General features: G+C 37.2%; 1 protein-coding gene across 1 annotated transcript in view; it reads left to right on the top strand.

Annotated features, from left to right (window-relative positions):
* The window catches only part of PALMD (palmdelphin), a 59,782-nt gene that overhangs the window by 15,495 nt on the left and 28,331 nt on the right, over positions 1 to 15,956 (top strand). The window contains exon 2 of the mRNA XM_019957002.2: positions 10,533 to 10,613. Within this exon, the coding sequence (XP_019812561.2) occupies positions 10,533 to 10,613 (81 nt within the window). The remainder of the gene's footprint in view (positions 1 to 10,532; positions 10,614 to 15,956) is intronic.

Here is a 15,956-nt window from a genome sequence, read left to right as displayed (position 1 = left end):
AATAACTTGTCACTGAAGCTTTTTACCAATCTGGAAACATCCATGCCCCTTGACTAGGTAACTACATTCTAGGGACCTATTCTGAGGAAATACCTAGACAAAACTTGTTGAAATTTTATAAACAAGGAATTTCATCATACAGCTACTTATAACAGCAAAAGATTAAAAACAACCTAATGGGCAGAAAAAGGGAAACTGATTAAGCAAGTTATGCTCTTCTGAATAAAGTTGAGTTATTTTATTGATAAAATTCAATTACATGACAAATGTTCATGACACAGAATTAGGTGCAAAAGGTAAAAAAAAAAAAACTGCATAGGGGCCTCTTGTGTGGTTTGTGCATGTGTTTTTATAAACATAATTATCTGTTTTAAACATTTTGAAAAAATATTGGAATAAAATGTATGAAAACGTAGATAATAGTTATTTCTATAGTAGTGGGATTATGGGAGATTTTTATATTTTTCTTTAAAGTTGTCTAGATTTTTCAAACATTCAAACATGCAATTAACATCCTATAAGTTTCATAGTTCACCCTTATTAATAATAAAATTAATCATTAATTTGGATTCCTCGTTCCTAACAGACAAGATGTTTGAAATCTTGCCTTGGTCATCTTTTATTTCATTGCTTCCCAAACCTGGCTGTTCATTAAAGTCATCTGGAGCAGTTTTTAGCAACAAGTCATCCAGTGCACCCCGACTTCACCCTTGAAATCTCTGGCTCAAAGAATTAGCTCAACACGTTTATGTTTACTTGCTTATTGGGCTTGGTTTTGTTTTTCTATCTCTATAGTTTAAAAAAAATGTTAGGACAATTACTTTCAAATAAGTATTCCTCTCTGTTCACATTTACGCAATTTTAGCAAAGAAAAAAATAAGAAATTTTGTCAAAAATCATGCTGAAACCAAGATATACTTATAAATTCTCATGATCTAGATACCTATGCTCCTCAGTTGCTTTACCTGCATAACAGGAATAAACATGATCCCTACTTCCTGGCAACTTGGGGAAAATTAAGTAATTGATATATTTAAGTTCATTAAGTATTCCCAACGCATAAAGCACTCAATCAGTTCAGTTCAGTTCAGTCACTCAGTTGTGTCCGACTTTTTGCAACCCCATGAACCGCAGGACACCAGGCCTCCCTGTGCATCACCAACTCCCGGAGTTTACCCAAACCTATGTCCATCGAGTCGGTGATGCCATCCAGCCATCTCATCCTCTGTCGTCCCCTTTTCCTCCTGCCCTCAATCTTTCTCAGCATCAGAGTCTTTTCAAATGAGTCACCTCTTCACATCAAGTGGGCAAAGTATTGGAGTTTCAGCTTCAACATCAGTCCTTTCAATGAACACCCAGGACTGATCTCCTTGAGGATGGACTGGTTGGATCTCCTTGCAGTCCAAGGGACTCTCAAGAATCTTCTCCAACACCACAGTTCAAAAGCATCAATTCTTCGGCACTCAGCTTTCTTCACAGTCCAACTCTCACATCCATACGTGACCACTGGAAAAACCATAGCCTTAACTAGGTAGACCTTTGTTGACAAAGTAATCTCTCTGCTTTTCAATATATTGTCTAGGTTGGTCATAACTTTCCTTCCAAGGAGTAAGCGTCTTTTAATTTCATGGCTGCAATCACCATCTGCAGTGATTTTGGAGTCCACCAAAATAAAGTCAGCCACTGTTTCCATTGTTTCCCCATGTATTGGCATGAAGTGATGGGACTGGATGCCATGATCTTAGCTTTCTGAATGTTGAACTTTAAGACAACTTTTTCACTCTCCTCTTTCACTTTCATCAAGAAGCTCTTTAGTTCTTCTTCACTTTCTGTCACCCTGCTTATTTAACTTATATGCACAGTACATCATGACAAACGCTGAGCTGGAGGAAGCACAAGCTGGAATCAAGATTGCTGGGAGAAATATCAATAACCTCTGATATGCAGATGACACCACCCTTATGGCAGAAAATGAGGAAGAACTAAAGAGCCTCCTGATGAAAGTGAAAGAGGAGAGTGAAAAAGCTGGCTTAAAGCTCAATAAACAGCTAATCATCATCATCTGCAGATCTTAAAAATTTAAGCTAAAGAAATACTTTTAAATTTTTTTCATAATCAAATATTATCTTTTAGATGTTCCTTGTCTAAAAACAAGACTGTTTAATAATTCATTCTACAACTTTGAAAAAGGATTAATCAATACATTTAACAGTCTTTAAATATTCCTAATTCACCTTTGTCTCTGTTCAAAAAACTGAGTTATGTATACCTATGACTAACTCATGTTGATGTATGGCAGAAGCCAGCATAATATTGTGATGCAATTTTCCTTCAATTAAAAGTAAATAAGTTTGGGGGAAAAAATAGGTCATACGCCACCTTCAGCCTTCTGATGTCTCTTCACTTCACCTAAGATTCCAAGACTATTTGACATTTTCCTGTTGTGTCTAGAAATGTTTCTGCTCCCTGAATTGAAACCCATCAGAGTCTGAGCAGCTGTGTCTTCAGTGGTTTATTTCCTCTTGGGCTTTGAGTTTCCTTTAAGCATATTTATTCTACAATTTCCAGGATTAAAGTTATTCTCCTTAGTCAAAAAAAAAAATTGTAGTAAAATAGGAGTGAAGGCAATGGCACCCCACTCCAGTACTCTTGCCTGGAAAATCCCATGGACAGAGGAGCCTGGTAGGCTGCAGTCCACCGGGTCGCAAAGAGTCGGACACGACTGAGCGACTTCACTTTCACTTTTCCCTTTCATGCATTGGAGAAGGAAATGGCAACCCACTCCAGTGTTCTTGCCTGGAGAATCCCAGGGACGGGGGAGCCTGGTGGGCTGCTGTCTATAGGGTCACACAGAGTCGGACACGACTGAAGAGACTTAGCAACAGCAACAGGAGTAAAGTTGTTCTGGTTTATCTCCATCTTGCTAATATTACACTGTGTATCTCAGCAGTAGTCTTTTTGCTCTCAACATAACTTTTTATATAATTCATTTTTACACGCATGCTTTTTGTACCCTTAGTGTTTCCCACATGCTTCACATCTTCTCATCACCCTGCATCTGTACGTTATTTACACTCTTACAAATGGGTAACCACCTGTTCCTCTGTATTCTTGGTTTCATGAACTTTGGGGAAGCTCCCAGTAAAAAAAAAGTATTTAGTTTGGTTTTGTTTAGTTTTCTTTTTACTTGAGATCCTTTTTAATTGTGTATCAATATTTCCGTTTGTAAATTGCCTATGCTTCATGATCTATGGTCCCGCCTGAAATGTTTGACTCTTTTTCAACAAATCTTTACAACAATTTTTCAAGAATTTTTTTCAAGAATTTAAAAAATCTACTTTCACTGAAGTGTAGTAAACCTGTAACTATGCTCAGTATTCTTTTCTGTGAATATTGGGTTAGGGCATCCCTTTCCTTCAAGGTTACTATTATCTGCACTTCACCAGTAAGTTCTGCATTGTTGATAGTATTCAAATCCAAACAATTAGCCTCTATTATTGTTCTTTTGAGACCTTAAATAATGAAAATATCAGCAAAGATAGTCATGATTATAAGATACTGCTACCAGAATGAATCTGAAACCATTTGCCTAACTGAATTGGCCCCAATTCACCAAGTGCTATTATCAATAATATCTCATTGGTCCCCAAATAAACTTCCATATGGATTCCATTCCTCCAATACCCCTAAATGTAGATGCTTCATAAGGTTCTGTCTTTAGCTGTCCCTTACTTTTCGTAAATACATCTCTTGTCATGCTTTGACATAGTCTCCTGGTCTCAGCTATCCCTTCCAAAACTCTGGCATATTTATCTCTATTTCTCACTTCTGATCTCTCTCCATCTAATATTTCAACTACCAGCCAGATTACTCCATCTGGTTTTCCCAAAGACACCTCAAACTTGCTGTGAATCACCATCTTTCCTCCCAAACTCTTTTCCTGAAGTACCTATTTCAATGAATGATTCTGCTCTCCTCTCAGTTACCTGGGCATCAAAGACTTGTACTCCAATTTGACCTCTTCCTCTCCTGCATCCATACATTGTCAGTTGCCAAGTCCTGCTAATTTTAACTCCTTGGTATTTCTGAAATCCACACCTCCTGTTAGCTCTTGTTTCAGGTCTCTTGATTTTATGTATGAGTTGTAAATGATCATCCCCTTCAAGTTGTCCTCCTTCAATATCTACACAATCAAGCTAATTTTAAACTTCTTAAAATGTGATTTAAACTCTATTATTCCTCTCCCTCTGAAAACCTTTCATTACTCTCTATCTCAACATGTAAATTAATTCTAAACTTCATGCCCTGCCTTTCAGTATTTTCTATTGAGGATTTAGCCTCATTTCATTTTCTTATTTTATTTCCCACTACTCTCTTTTTAGCAATTTAGATTCCAGACTTTTTATTCCGAATAATGTCCCAATTTTCTACATCAGGCCTTTGCTCACAATGAGCTTGAATGCCTTTTCTCCCCGCCCTCCAGTCCCTAGCAACTACCCAAAGTATTATTTTATTTGGATGCTTCTTCAAAGCCTCTCCTAACCATATCATGATCAAGATATCATCGCTTCTTGTCTCACCTCAACTCTCGCCATACCTCACTTGTGCCTTAGTGATGACATTTATCACTTTATATCTTATAGGTCCCTGCACAAATGATTTTCCTCCTTTAAGACATGTAACTTCCTTGGTGAAAGTATTTACTTCTGAGTAATCTTCAAACATTGAACAGCTCAGTGTTGCCTTGACAAAAGCATTTGTACAGAAGTCACTAACTATTGAATAAATTAAAAATTAAATAACTCAGGACCAATCCTGCCATCTTGACAGATTCAAGCATTTTAGAATATTAGCTAATTGTTAATCAGTAATACATCTGAAATACTCATACTCTTATGTATCAGGATACTTTTATTAAGTGTGTGATTGCAATAATATCAATGATCATAGACAGTTGCAACAGCTGTGTAGCCGTACAAGCTAAATAAATTTTCAAAACAGTTAAGATGTAGGTTTTTACAGAATTGAAATTTGTGGGTGTCAGCTGCTAAAATATTCCAATTTAGACAGCTGAACATCTAGGCAATTCATTGAACAAATGTCTTTATTAGTTGAACACTGGAGAAGAAAACAGTAGTTTATTCATATTGGTTAACATGAATAAATATCTGATGTGTTGGATTATGATAGGTGTATATAGAGATGCTTCAGTTTCTGAGGAAATTCTTGGAAGCAGATGGCATTTCACGTCTATTAATATTTGTTCCATGATAATCTGAGAAGCAATTAGTTGACTGTAGTAACTTTTGGTATACTAACAATAAAACTACATGACATCTTAAGCTTAACTTATAGTTTCAGTTCAGTTCAGTTCAGTCACTCAGTCGTGTCCAACTCTGTATAACCCCACGAATCGCAGCACGCCAGGCCTCCCTGTCCATCATCTCCCGGAGTTCACTCAAACTCATGCCCATCAAGTCGGTGATGCCATCCAGCCATCTTATCCTCTGTCGTCCCCTTCTCCTCCTGCCCTCAATCTTTCCCAGCATCAGGGTCTTTCCAAATGAGTCACCTATTCACATGAAGTGGCCAAAGTACTGGAGTTTCAGCTTTAGCATCAGTCCTTCCAATGAACACCCAGGACTGTTCTCCTTTAGGATGGACTGGTTGGATCTCCTTGCAGTCCAAGGGACTCTCAAGAGTCTTCTCCAACACCACAGTTCAAAAGCATCAATTCTTCTGCACTCAGCTTTCTTCATAGTCCAACTCTCACATCCATACATGACTACTGGAAAAACCATAGCCTTGACTAGATGGACCTTTGTTGGTAAAGTAATGTCTCTGATTTTTAATATGCTGTCTAGGTTGGTTATAACTTTCCTTCCAAGGAGTATGCATCTTTTAATTTCATGGCTGCAGTCACCATCTGCAGTGATTTGCGAGCCCCAAAAAATAAAGTCAGCCACTGTTTCCACTGTTTCCCCTTCTATTTCCCATGAAGTGATGGGACCAGACGCCATGACCTTCATTTTCTGAATGTTGACGTTTAAGCCAACTTTTTCACTCTCCTCTTTTACTTTCATCAAGAGGCTCTTTAGTTCCTCTTCACTTTCTGCCATAAGGATGGTGTCATCTGCATATCTGAGGTTATTGATATTTCTCCTGGCAATCTTGATTCTAGTTGTGCTTCATCCAGCCCAGCATTTCATGATGTACTCTGCATATAAGTCAAATAACAGATTGACAATATACAGCCTTAATGTACTCCTTTTCCTATTTGAAACCAGTCGGTTGTTCCATGTCCAGTTCTAACTGTTGCTTCCTGACTTGCATACAGGTTTCTCAAGAGGCAGGTCAGGTGGTCTGGTATTATAGTTCACCCTGCCATAATGAAACTAAACTGTTGCCATATTAGTTTTCAGTAATGCTTATAGATCTTCATGAAATCTGGCAAAAGGACAACAATTTGCAGTTGATGAATATCTTATGAAGAAAATGTACTCATATCTTAAAAGAGTCATGCCTATAATATTAGAAAATTACCTTCTTAACTACTACACTGACATGAGAAAGGCATTACATTACCTTTGAGTGACAAAACATTGGGATTCCTTAGCAACCCTTCTCAGAGAAGGCAATGGCAACCCACTCCAGTACTCTTGCCTCGAAAATCCCATGGACAGAGGAGCCTGGTAGGCTGCAGTCCATGGGGTCGCTAAGAGTTGGACACGACTGAGCAACTTCACTTTCACTTTTCACTTTCATGCATTGGAGAAGGAAATGGCACCCCACTCCAGTACTCTTGCCTGGAGAATCCCAGGGACAGAGGAGCCTAGTGGGCTGCCGTCTATGGGGTCGCACAGAGTCTGACACGACTGAAGCAACTTAGCAGCAGCAGCAGTAACCCTTCTATAAGCATCCTGTGCAACCCTTCTATAAGCATCCTGTTGCCAAAACACTTCAGATGCCCTGCCTCTACACACAGCTTTCATTATGTTATTACTAACCCAGGATGAAACGACCAGCACAAACTGGCTACCAGCAGGGTGGGCAATCATTGCTGGGTTCAGCAGTCATGGCCACACGTACATAATGTGCTCTTCTCTAGGGCTGTCCATGGAGAGAGGTGGACAGCTCCACACCAGCACACAGGGAACTGAAAGTGTGTGTATGCCTTTCTAATGAGAAGCCCCTCCAGGACTGGCTGTCGTGGCACTGCCAACACACCTCAGTGGTTCACAATAGACAGAACAACTGGGGAAGCTAATTTCCCACTCAGGGAAATAATGTAGTGAATTAGCTAAGAGGCTGAACTCTATTTGCCTGGGTTCAAATCCTGGCTCTGCCACGGTGGTGTTTTTAGTCATTAAGTCATGTCCAGCTCTTTGTGATGGCACGGACTGTAGCTTGCCAGTTTCCTCTGTGGAAGGGATTTCCCAGCAAAAATACTGTAGTAGGTTGCCATTTCCTTCTCCAGGGGATCTTCCCCACCCAGGGATCAAACCTGCATCTCCTGCATTGGCAGACGGATTCTTTACCACTGAGCCACCAGGCACCAGCTGTGAGAACTTGGATTGGTTAATTAATCTCTGGAAACTTCCATTTCCTCTTCTATAAAATGAAAATTATTACACTATGTCTTTGTTATCATAACTACTAAGTGTAATATTATTATATCTCTGTTATTATGACTATTAAGTGAAATAGTGCCTGAAAAATACTTACCCAAATGTTTGGCACAATAAGTTTAAAATATTACTAAGATTTGCTCAATAACAGTTTCAAGATATAGTGAAGAATTGACTCAAAGAGATCTTCACAGTTTTTACTCCTAAACAACCAGATTTCATCCAAATAAACAAGTGAATCTAAAAACCCAGGCTTGTTGCCAAGCTCTTTTTTTCCTCCAAAAGAACTGCTCATGAAGCTTAAAAAAAAAAAAAAAAAAACACTGATAAGGTCATATACGCTTCTTACACACAAAGAGAAACATGGCATATATTTGGACAGCAATGTACATTCAAATGATTTCTGTTACATTCAATAAATGTACCTGAATTTATACATCAAAAATGAGTTTTTATCTTCAAAGGAGTTACACCAGGAAGCCATGCACTTGTTTCCATATTGCTGCCAAATATTTTTGGAGCTCTTCTTTCTAAATTACCTTCTCAGCCTGTTTCACATTCCTTTAGAGGTCTTTATTGGCAACAAATGTTTACCTTTGGGAGTTTTCCATTTTGAAAGCAGATTTAGCACCAATTTTTATAAGTAAGATGGAGAATAATGTCACCTCTGGTCAAAAAAGAAGGAAATAAGGGCCTTTTTGCATAGCTTGTAAAATGTCTCAAACAATTCCAGACAGGAAAGTTCTAAAGCATTTCATATCAGTGCAACCACTATCAGAGTTAATGTGTTGCTTCTGTGTGATTAATAGGTTATGTGTTTATTTACTTAATTTTATTAAACAAATACTTATGGAACACTATGTGTCAAGCATTGTTCTCAGAGCTTTTGCATATATTCGCTCCATTAAGGCTCATATCTTATGATGTAGGTACCCTCACTACCTCCATTTTACAGATAAAGGTAATGAGACACTAAGTTAAGGGTTTTTGTCCCAGGATGCATAGCTAGTAAATGGCAGAGCCGGAAACTGAAACCAGGCTTTCTACTTAGTATGCAGTCTATAGCTCTTAAAAAGTACAACTTCTGTGTATCAACAGTTTTGCTCTCTGGGATTTTAAGGTATTGTAGTTTAAACTTGTGATTTGCATTTCTCTAATAATTAGAGATGTTGAGCATCTTTTCATGTGCTTTTTAACCATCTGTGTGGCTTCTTTGGAGAAATATCTATTTAGATCTGCCCATTTTTCAGTTGGGTTATTTGTTTTTTTGATGTTGCATGAGCTGTTTTGTATATTTTGGAGATTAATTCCTTGTTGGTTGCTTTGTTTGCAAATAGTTTCTCCAGTTCTGAGGGTTGTCTATTTGTTTTATTTACTTCCTTTGCTGTGCAAAAGCTTTTAAGTTTAATTAGGTCCTGTTGTTTGGTTTTATTTGTATTACTTTAGGAGGTGGATCAAAAAAGATCACGCTGCGATTTATACAGAGTTCTACCTATGCTTTCCTCTAATAGTTTTTATGGTTTTACCTTTAGGTCTTTAATCCATTTTGAGTTTATTTTGTGTATGATGTTAGGGTATGTTCTAAACTGGTACAGCCACCATACACCAAAACAGTATGGAGGTTCCTTAAAAAACTAAAAATAGAGCTACCATATGACCCAGCAATGTCACTCCTGGGCATGTGTCTGGAGAAAATCATAATTTAAAAAGATACATGCACCCAATGTTCATTGCAGCACCGTTTACAATAGCAAGGATACAGAAGCAACCTAAATGTCCATCAACAGAGAAATGGATAAAGAAGATGTGGTACATACATACAAAGGAATATTACTCAGCTAGTAAAAGGAACATTATAATGCCATTTGCTGCAACATGGGTGGATCTAGAAATTGTTATACTGAGTGAAGTAAGAGAAATAAAAATACGATAGTGCTTGTATGTGGAGTCTAAAATGAGCCTACAGATGAACTTATCTACAAAACACAAATAGAGGTACAAATGTAGAAAATAATCTTATGGTTACCAGGTATAAGGGAGTAGGGACACACTCTCCTTTGGGATTGGGATTGACACATACACACAACTATATATAAAACAGATACCTACTAAGGACCTACTGTGTAGCACAGGAAACTGTTGAATACTCTGTAATGATCTACATAGGAAAAGAATCTAAAAATCAAAAGAGTGGGTATATATATATATATAAAACAGATTCACTTTGCTGTACACATGAAACTAACACAACACTGTAAATCAATTATACCCAATAAAACTAAAAATAATAAATGTGGTGAAAGATACTATATCTCTTCATGAATTTTTTTAACCTCTGCTAGAAGTCCTCTTAGTGTTAACATGCATTATCTGATCTTTTTTTCTCTCTCTCTTCCCATAGCAACATTTACAGGAGGAAACGGTCACATTTTCTAGCTCCCTAGTGTTCTAATGCTCTGTAGGCGATCCTGTTTTCACACATAAGCAGCCCTTTTACCCAGCAGCTTCTTCAGTCTTGCGCCAAGAACAATCTCTCTCCTCACAATATTTCCTCATGCTTATTTCAAAACTCCCACCTTAAAATTCACAGTTTCCATTGCATCATTCAGTAGCTCAATCTTGCTAGACTCAATGGGGAAGATAGAAAAGATGAGGGGGGAAGGAAAGTCATTAAAATATTTTTAAATTCTCTTTGAATAAGCTCTTTATATCATTTTCCGTCAGTAAGATGCTTTGCATATCCCACTTCACTCTCTTTTGCTTTGAAATAAGGGTTTCCAAAGCAGCTTCATACCAATGCCAAGAGCATACCACTAGCCAGCCATTCAATAATGACAACATCCCCAGGAAACATACTTAAGCAAATTAAAAAAACTGATCATGCTGGAATATTTTTTATTTCAGGATAAAAGAAAAATACAAGAAGAAATCTCACAGAAGCGTCTGAAAATAGAGGAAGAAAAATTAAAGCACCAGCATTTGAAGGTAACTTATGACTTTAACTTCATTTCAGTGATTCTGATTCAAATATTTTAATTGTGCTCAAATTTCAATAGTAAAGATGCTTTAAGGAAGGAAAAAAAAATCCCAACAGACTTATACTAACACCATAAAAACCATAGGGGAAAACAACAAGCTAGTATTATTTGCATAGGAGACTAATACCTCTGGCAAACATGGAAAATTGAAAATATGGTTTTATTACTTTTATCCTTTATTACTGCATTTCCTCATTTTCTTGGTAACCTTAAGAATTCAGTCTTAACACTTTGGCCCTAAGTACAGTCTTGCTTATTATCCATTGGGAGTGGATCCAGCTGGGAAGTTCCTTTTGAAATCAATGAAATGCCAGCCTTTACCCAGGGGGTGTAAAGAACAACTGTCTGGCCTGCTCAAGGATGTTCACATTTAAGAGTTCAGTGCAGAGGACTCAGTGTTGTCTGAGTGTGGTTCAAGGTAATATTTATTTTGTTTTGACAAAACATGAGATCATAACCAAAAATAAACCTCCATTTTTAAAATCAGACCTTACATCTTTCATGGGTGTGGTCATTTTGTAATAAAAGCACATTGAGTCTCAACATTTTATTATGTAGCTTAGTCACAGGATGCAACCCAATAACAAACAGGAGCTCCTTGTGAACAGGCCTAAGCAGGAAACTATTTATCTGGCAGGACTTCTATCAGTGGACATAATAAGTCCCTCAGTGAAACAGTGCCACATATTCATGGGGTCTACAGTCTTTTGCTAAACTTGTTGAATTCTGCTAAATCCATCTTTCTGATGGATCAAGTAATCACCTCTTGAGAGAAGAGATACAATTTAAGATTCCAGTTAGCTTCGTTTCTCTGGATTCTATTTGCTTCGTCAGTCCTATACAATTGACATTTCCAATGTTTGATGAATAATTTCAAAGTATAGTCAGCCTGCTATCCTTACAGTATATCACACTGAATTTACCTGAGTAGGAAATATAGTCAAGAAATGCAATGTGTACTCTCAGAAAAATCAATGAAGTAACAGATTTTACCAAGTTATCTTGGTACAAGTCAAATGAAGTCAAAAATATATATACAAAAAATTTTTAGATAGGCAATTTCTAATTGCAAAATCTTTTTTCCTCTCTCTCTCTCCCTCTTTCTTTCTCTCTCTCTCTCTCTCTCTCACACACACACACACACACACACACACACACAGACACACATATTTTGGATCTCACAGTGAACTAATTACTGTTTCTGAGTAATTTCTATCCTTGCAGAATGGGTAGCCAAACATCAGAAGAGTTCACATTAGGAGAAAAGGTTAATATATCTCCTCTGTTCTTGTAGGAAGTAAATTTCACACAGGAAAACTCTAACATACTGAGAAGTCCATTTCTGAGCTGATGCTTCATCTCAATACTTAACCAAAAAAAAAAAAAAGTCTGAAAAGTAATATATAATCTTCTCTATAGGTTTGCCTTCTGGAACCCAGGAGATCTCCTCTAATATAATTCAGTCATCAAAGCATGTTTTATGCTTTGGACTGCAGTACACAGCTGTGCAGATTGTATACTGTGTAAAGATACCTGAGAGAGAGGGGTGCTGAAATCCTGCCCATACTTCATTGGAACTGTGCACCCTAGCATAGGGCTGCTTCTGTCTGGACGAAGTTTCTCTCTGCACAAAAGTGCAGTCCACCTTCCCAAGCTGTGCACTGACCTGGCCGGGTAGGAGTGGGGAGCTCTCCTGGTTTGCATATTAATTTCCTAATTTGCATATTAATGCCTTAGAGAATATTAGTGGCCCTGAGAGTTTCAGCCCTTCTGCTTGCAACTTAGTGGGAAATTCAAGGTTAAATAAATAATTAGGACAAGTTAAATTATGTTTTTTTTTTAATTTAAACATAAGTATAAACAGCAATTTTTTAATCTGGGGTGGTCAAAAAATGTTCTGTTAAAGGTATGGGATTTAACCTGAGTCTTAACAGATAAATAGAAAGTCTTTTGGTCAATAAGCATTTATTAAATAAGCACTTATTATTACATGCAAAGCACTAAGATGAGCATTAAGAATATAAAATATGTTTGATCTGTACCCTTAAAATGGTAACAGACACCTGAACTGAAAATGACATTTATAATTTATACTGTGATGAACACTATATTTGAGGCATCAACTGCAAAGGGAACACAGAGTGGCTGTTCCAGTAATCATATTCTTCCAAGTTCTGCAGAAAATGGTTGGCTATTCCAAACAGCAACTAGGCATAATTCCACAACAGGATTCAAAAATGTGCAGAAGTATTTAAAAAATCGATTCTAAAATATGTTCACCAAGTCAAAAAAGTTCTGTTGGCTTCAGCAATTACCAGTCTTTCATTTTCTTCTTCATCTACTTGTCTCCATTCCCGTGACCATCCTCAGCACTTTCCTGGTTGCAAATTATTTCATTAGAGTTCAGCAACCCATTTTAAAAAACACAAATGTAAATATTTTCAAAGTGCTCCTTCTGTATCAACAGCACACACACACTTCAAAATAGTTGCGGGAATTCACTCTAATATCCTATAGGTCCGGAACTTGACATTCATACCAATGACATTCTTGGAAAGGAGTTTCCAGGGCCATTATCAGCATTCTCACATTCAAACACTCCTGAGGCTTGTCCACTGTGTATCATCTCGCTTAGTATCATGATCACAATCTCATGCCACCTAGAAACACACTAACCTAAGCATACTTAACCTAGAAAACTTTTCTTATCTGGAAGTCTATTTAAATCATGGTATAAAAAACTAATTTATTCCTAAAGTCTCTGTAACTGCTATGTAGAATATAGAAGTGCTGGGGAAAAGTTGCCAAAAGATCTACTACATGCATGTCACTTATATTTTCATTTAGTTACTATAGATTTTGATCCTGAATGTCATTGCTGTGAAATAGATTTTATTCTATTCATCATCCTCACAGACTGAAATGTAAGTCTAAATTGTGACATAAAAGCAAAATAACTGTTGTGATTTCTACAGTTTGTACCATATCATGTTGATTGCCCATCCAAATTACATATTTTATATTTAGATGCAAAAAATTCTCTGCTAGAGTTAAATGATAATTCCTGAATTATGAATGAAGTTTTTAAGGGTAAAATTAAAATTACTTTTAGTCCTAACCAGACTGAGAACCATGAATGTAGCCCAAGATAACCTAATTATGTCACAGGAACCATTCACCACCCTCTGTAACTTGGCATCATGAGACCATCCCATCTGAGTATTTCTTATAGTGATGTGGAGGTAATTGACTGAAACTATCCTTGTAGGTAGTTTGTAAGAACTGTAATTTGCTTTGATGGTTGTCATCTATCTTCTTTGCTGTGCATTAGCTATCATCATATTTCATCAAATAAAAATAAACTAAAATCAAGGTAAATTCTTAAGTGCTTATATACTCAGATTTTCTTCACATATTATCAAGTGATAAATCTTGACTTTTTAATAATATTTACTGTGTCTGTGGGAACATATTTTTATAAACAACTAAACAACTATAATTAAGGGAAAAGATAACATTGGGAGAAAGAATCTGGCTACAAATTGCAATAATACAAACTGCTCTTACAGGGTGTGTTGTCCACATGCAATTGCTTGAAACTTTGAAAAAGCCAACACAAATATGATGATCTGGGGTGAGGTTATTATTGACTTAATAATAGGCTCTATAGGCTATTATAACCTCTATAGGTTTCCAGGCCCTCTCACTGTTTCAACTAGAACAGACCACATTTCATCTACTCTATAAGTTGTAATTCCAAATAATATGTATTTGTAATCAGTGTAATTTCTTAATGTCCTTTGGTAACTATCTAACCCAATCGACTTGTTTAAATTTCTTTTAAATTCAGAGATATTTGTAATCCAGTTGTATTAATTTTAGCATTTTTTTAAAAAAAGACAAAAATTCTTCTTACTTGCTTTCATTCTAATAGTGGTGTTAGATAAAGAAGTCTCAAAATAATAAGGAAAATTCTCATTCTTCTCTCCTCACCATTTTGGACACAGTATGTTCCCAGGGAACAATCATTGAACAAATAATTTTAAAGTGGATTAGATATATAGTGACAGCACTTTTCTTCAGGGAGAAAAAGAGAAATTGAAACTCTTTGAAAATAATATTTAACAGTTTTTGCTTGACACATGGACAAGAAGCTAACTAAAACTTCTCTGAAATGTATAGGTCTTCTTCATTTGCTTTGTCTTCTGAAGCTCAAGTCAAGGAATGTAATTCTTCCATGCAAATTCAAGGAGACTTTTTTCCATCTGATGAAACATAAATCTTTTTTGTTTTGTTCAAGTTGACAGGAGTTCAACTCACTAATATTTAAACAGATTGATGAATTTTGTGGATTATATTATTGGGACAAGTAGGGGGGGTGCTGGGTAGGTAAAACAATAAATGTCAACCACAGACTCTATCACTGAATTAGTTTAAGATACAATAAAGGAAAGGAAAGTGAAATCACTCAGTCGTGTCTGACTGTTTGCCACCCCGTGGACTGTAGCCTACCAGGCTCCTCAATCCATGGAATTTTCCAGGCAAGAGTACTGGAGTGGGTTGCCATTTCCTTCTCCAGGAGATCTTCCCAACCCAGGGATTGAACCCAGGTCTCCTGCATTGCAGGCAGATGCTTTACCATTTGAGCCACCAGGGGAGCCCTTTTAAGACACAAAGCCATCTCCTGTTTTGCCCACCAATTCAATTAATTCCACCAAAGTTTTTTTTTTTTTTTTTTTTGAGCAGTCACTGTGTATTGTCACTGGGATACATAGCAAATGGCTTCAAGGAACTTGTTACTTTGACATCGGATATGCATCTATCAACCCAACAAATAATATTAAGGCACTACCATGATAAGTTTCCTATATAATGTTAAACACATAGTAAGCATATAGTAGATGTAAATATTGGAGAAGGCAATGGCACCCCACTCCAGTACTCTTGCCTGGAAAATCCCATGGACGGAGAAGCCTGGTGGGCTGCAGTCCATGGGGTCACTAAGAGTTGGACAGGACTGAGCAACTTCACTTTCACTTTTCACTTTCCTGCATTGGAGAAGGAAATGGCAACCCACTCCAGTGTTCTTGCTTGGAGAATCCCAGGGACAGTGGAGCCTGGTGGGCTGCCGTCTATGGGGTAGCACAGAGTCGGACACGACTGAAACGACTTAGCAGCAGCAGCAGCAGCATGTGACTCTGAAGAAAGATTTCTCTGAGGGTGAAGTGGGTTTGTCAGAGGGGGAGGGATGCAGGGGTAGGAAAGAGATCTCCATAAAGAAATAGGACCT

The sequence above is a fragment of the Bos indicus genome, chromosome 3 (genome assembly GCF_029378745.1).
Source record: "Bos indicus isolate NIAB-ARS_2022 breed Sahiwal x Tharparkar chromosome 3, NIAB-ARS_B.indTharparkar_mat_pri_1.0, whole genome shotgun sequence".
Classification (NCBI taxonomy): domain Eukaryota; kingdom Metazoa; phylum Chordata; class Mammalia; order Artiodactyla; family Bovidae; genus Bos; species Bos indicus.
The sequence above is the reverse complement of the archived record's forward strand: the minus strand, read 5'-3'. Positions and strand labels throughout refer to the sequence as shown.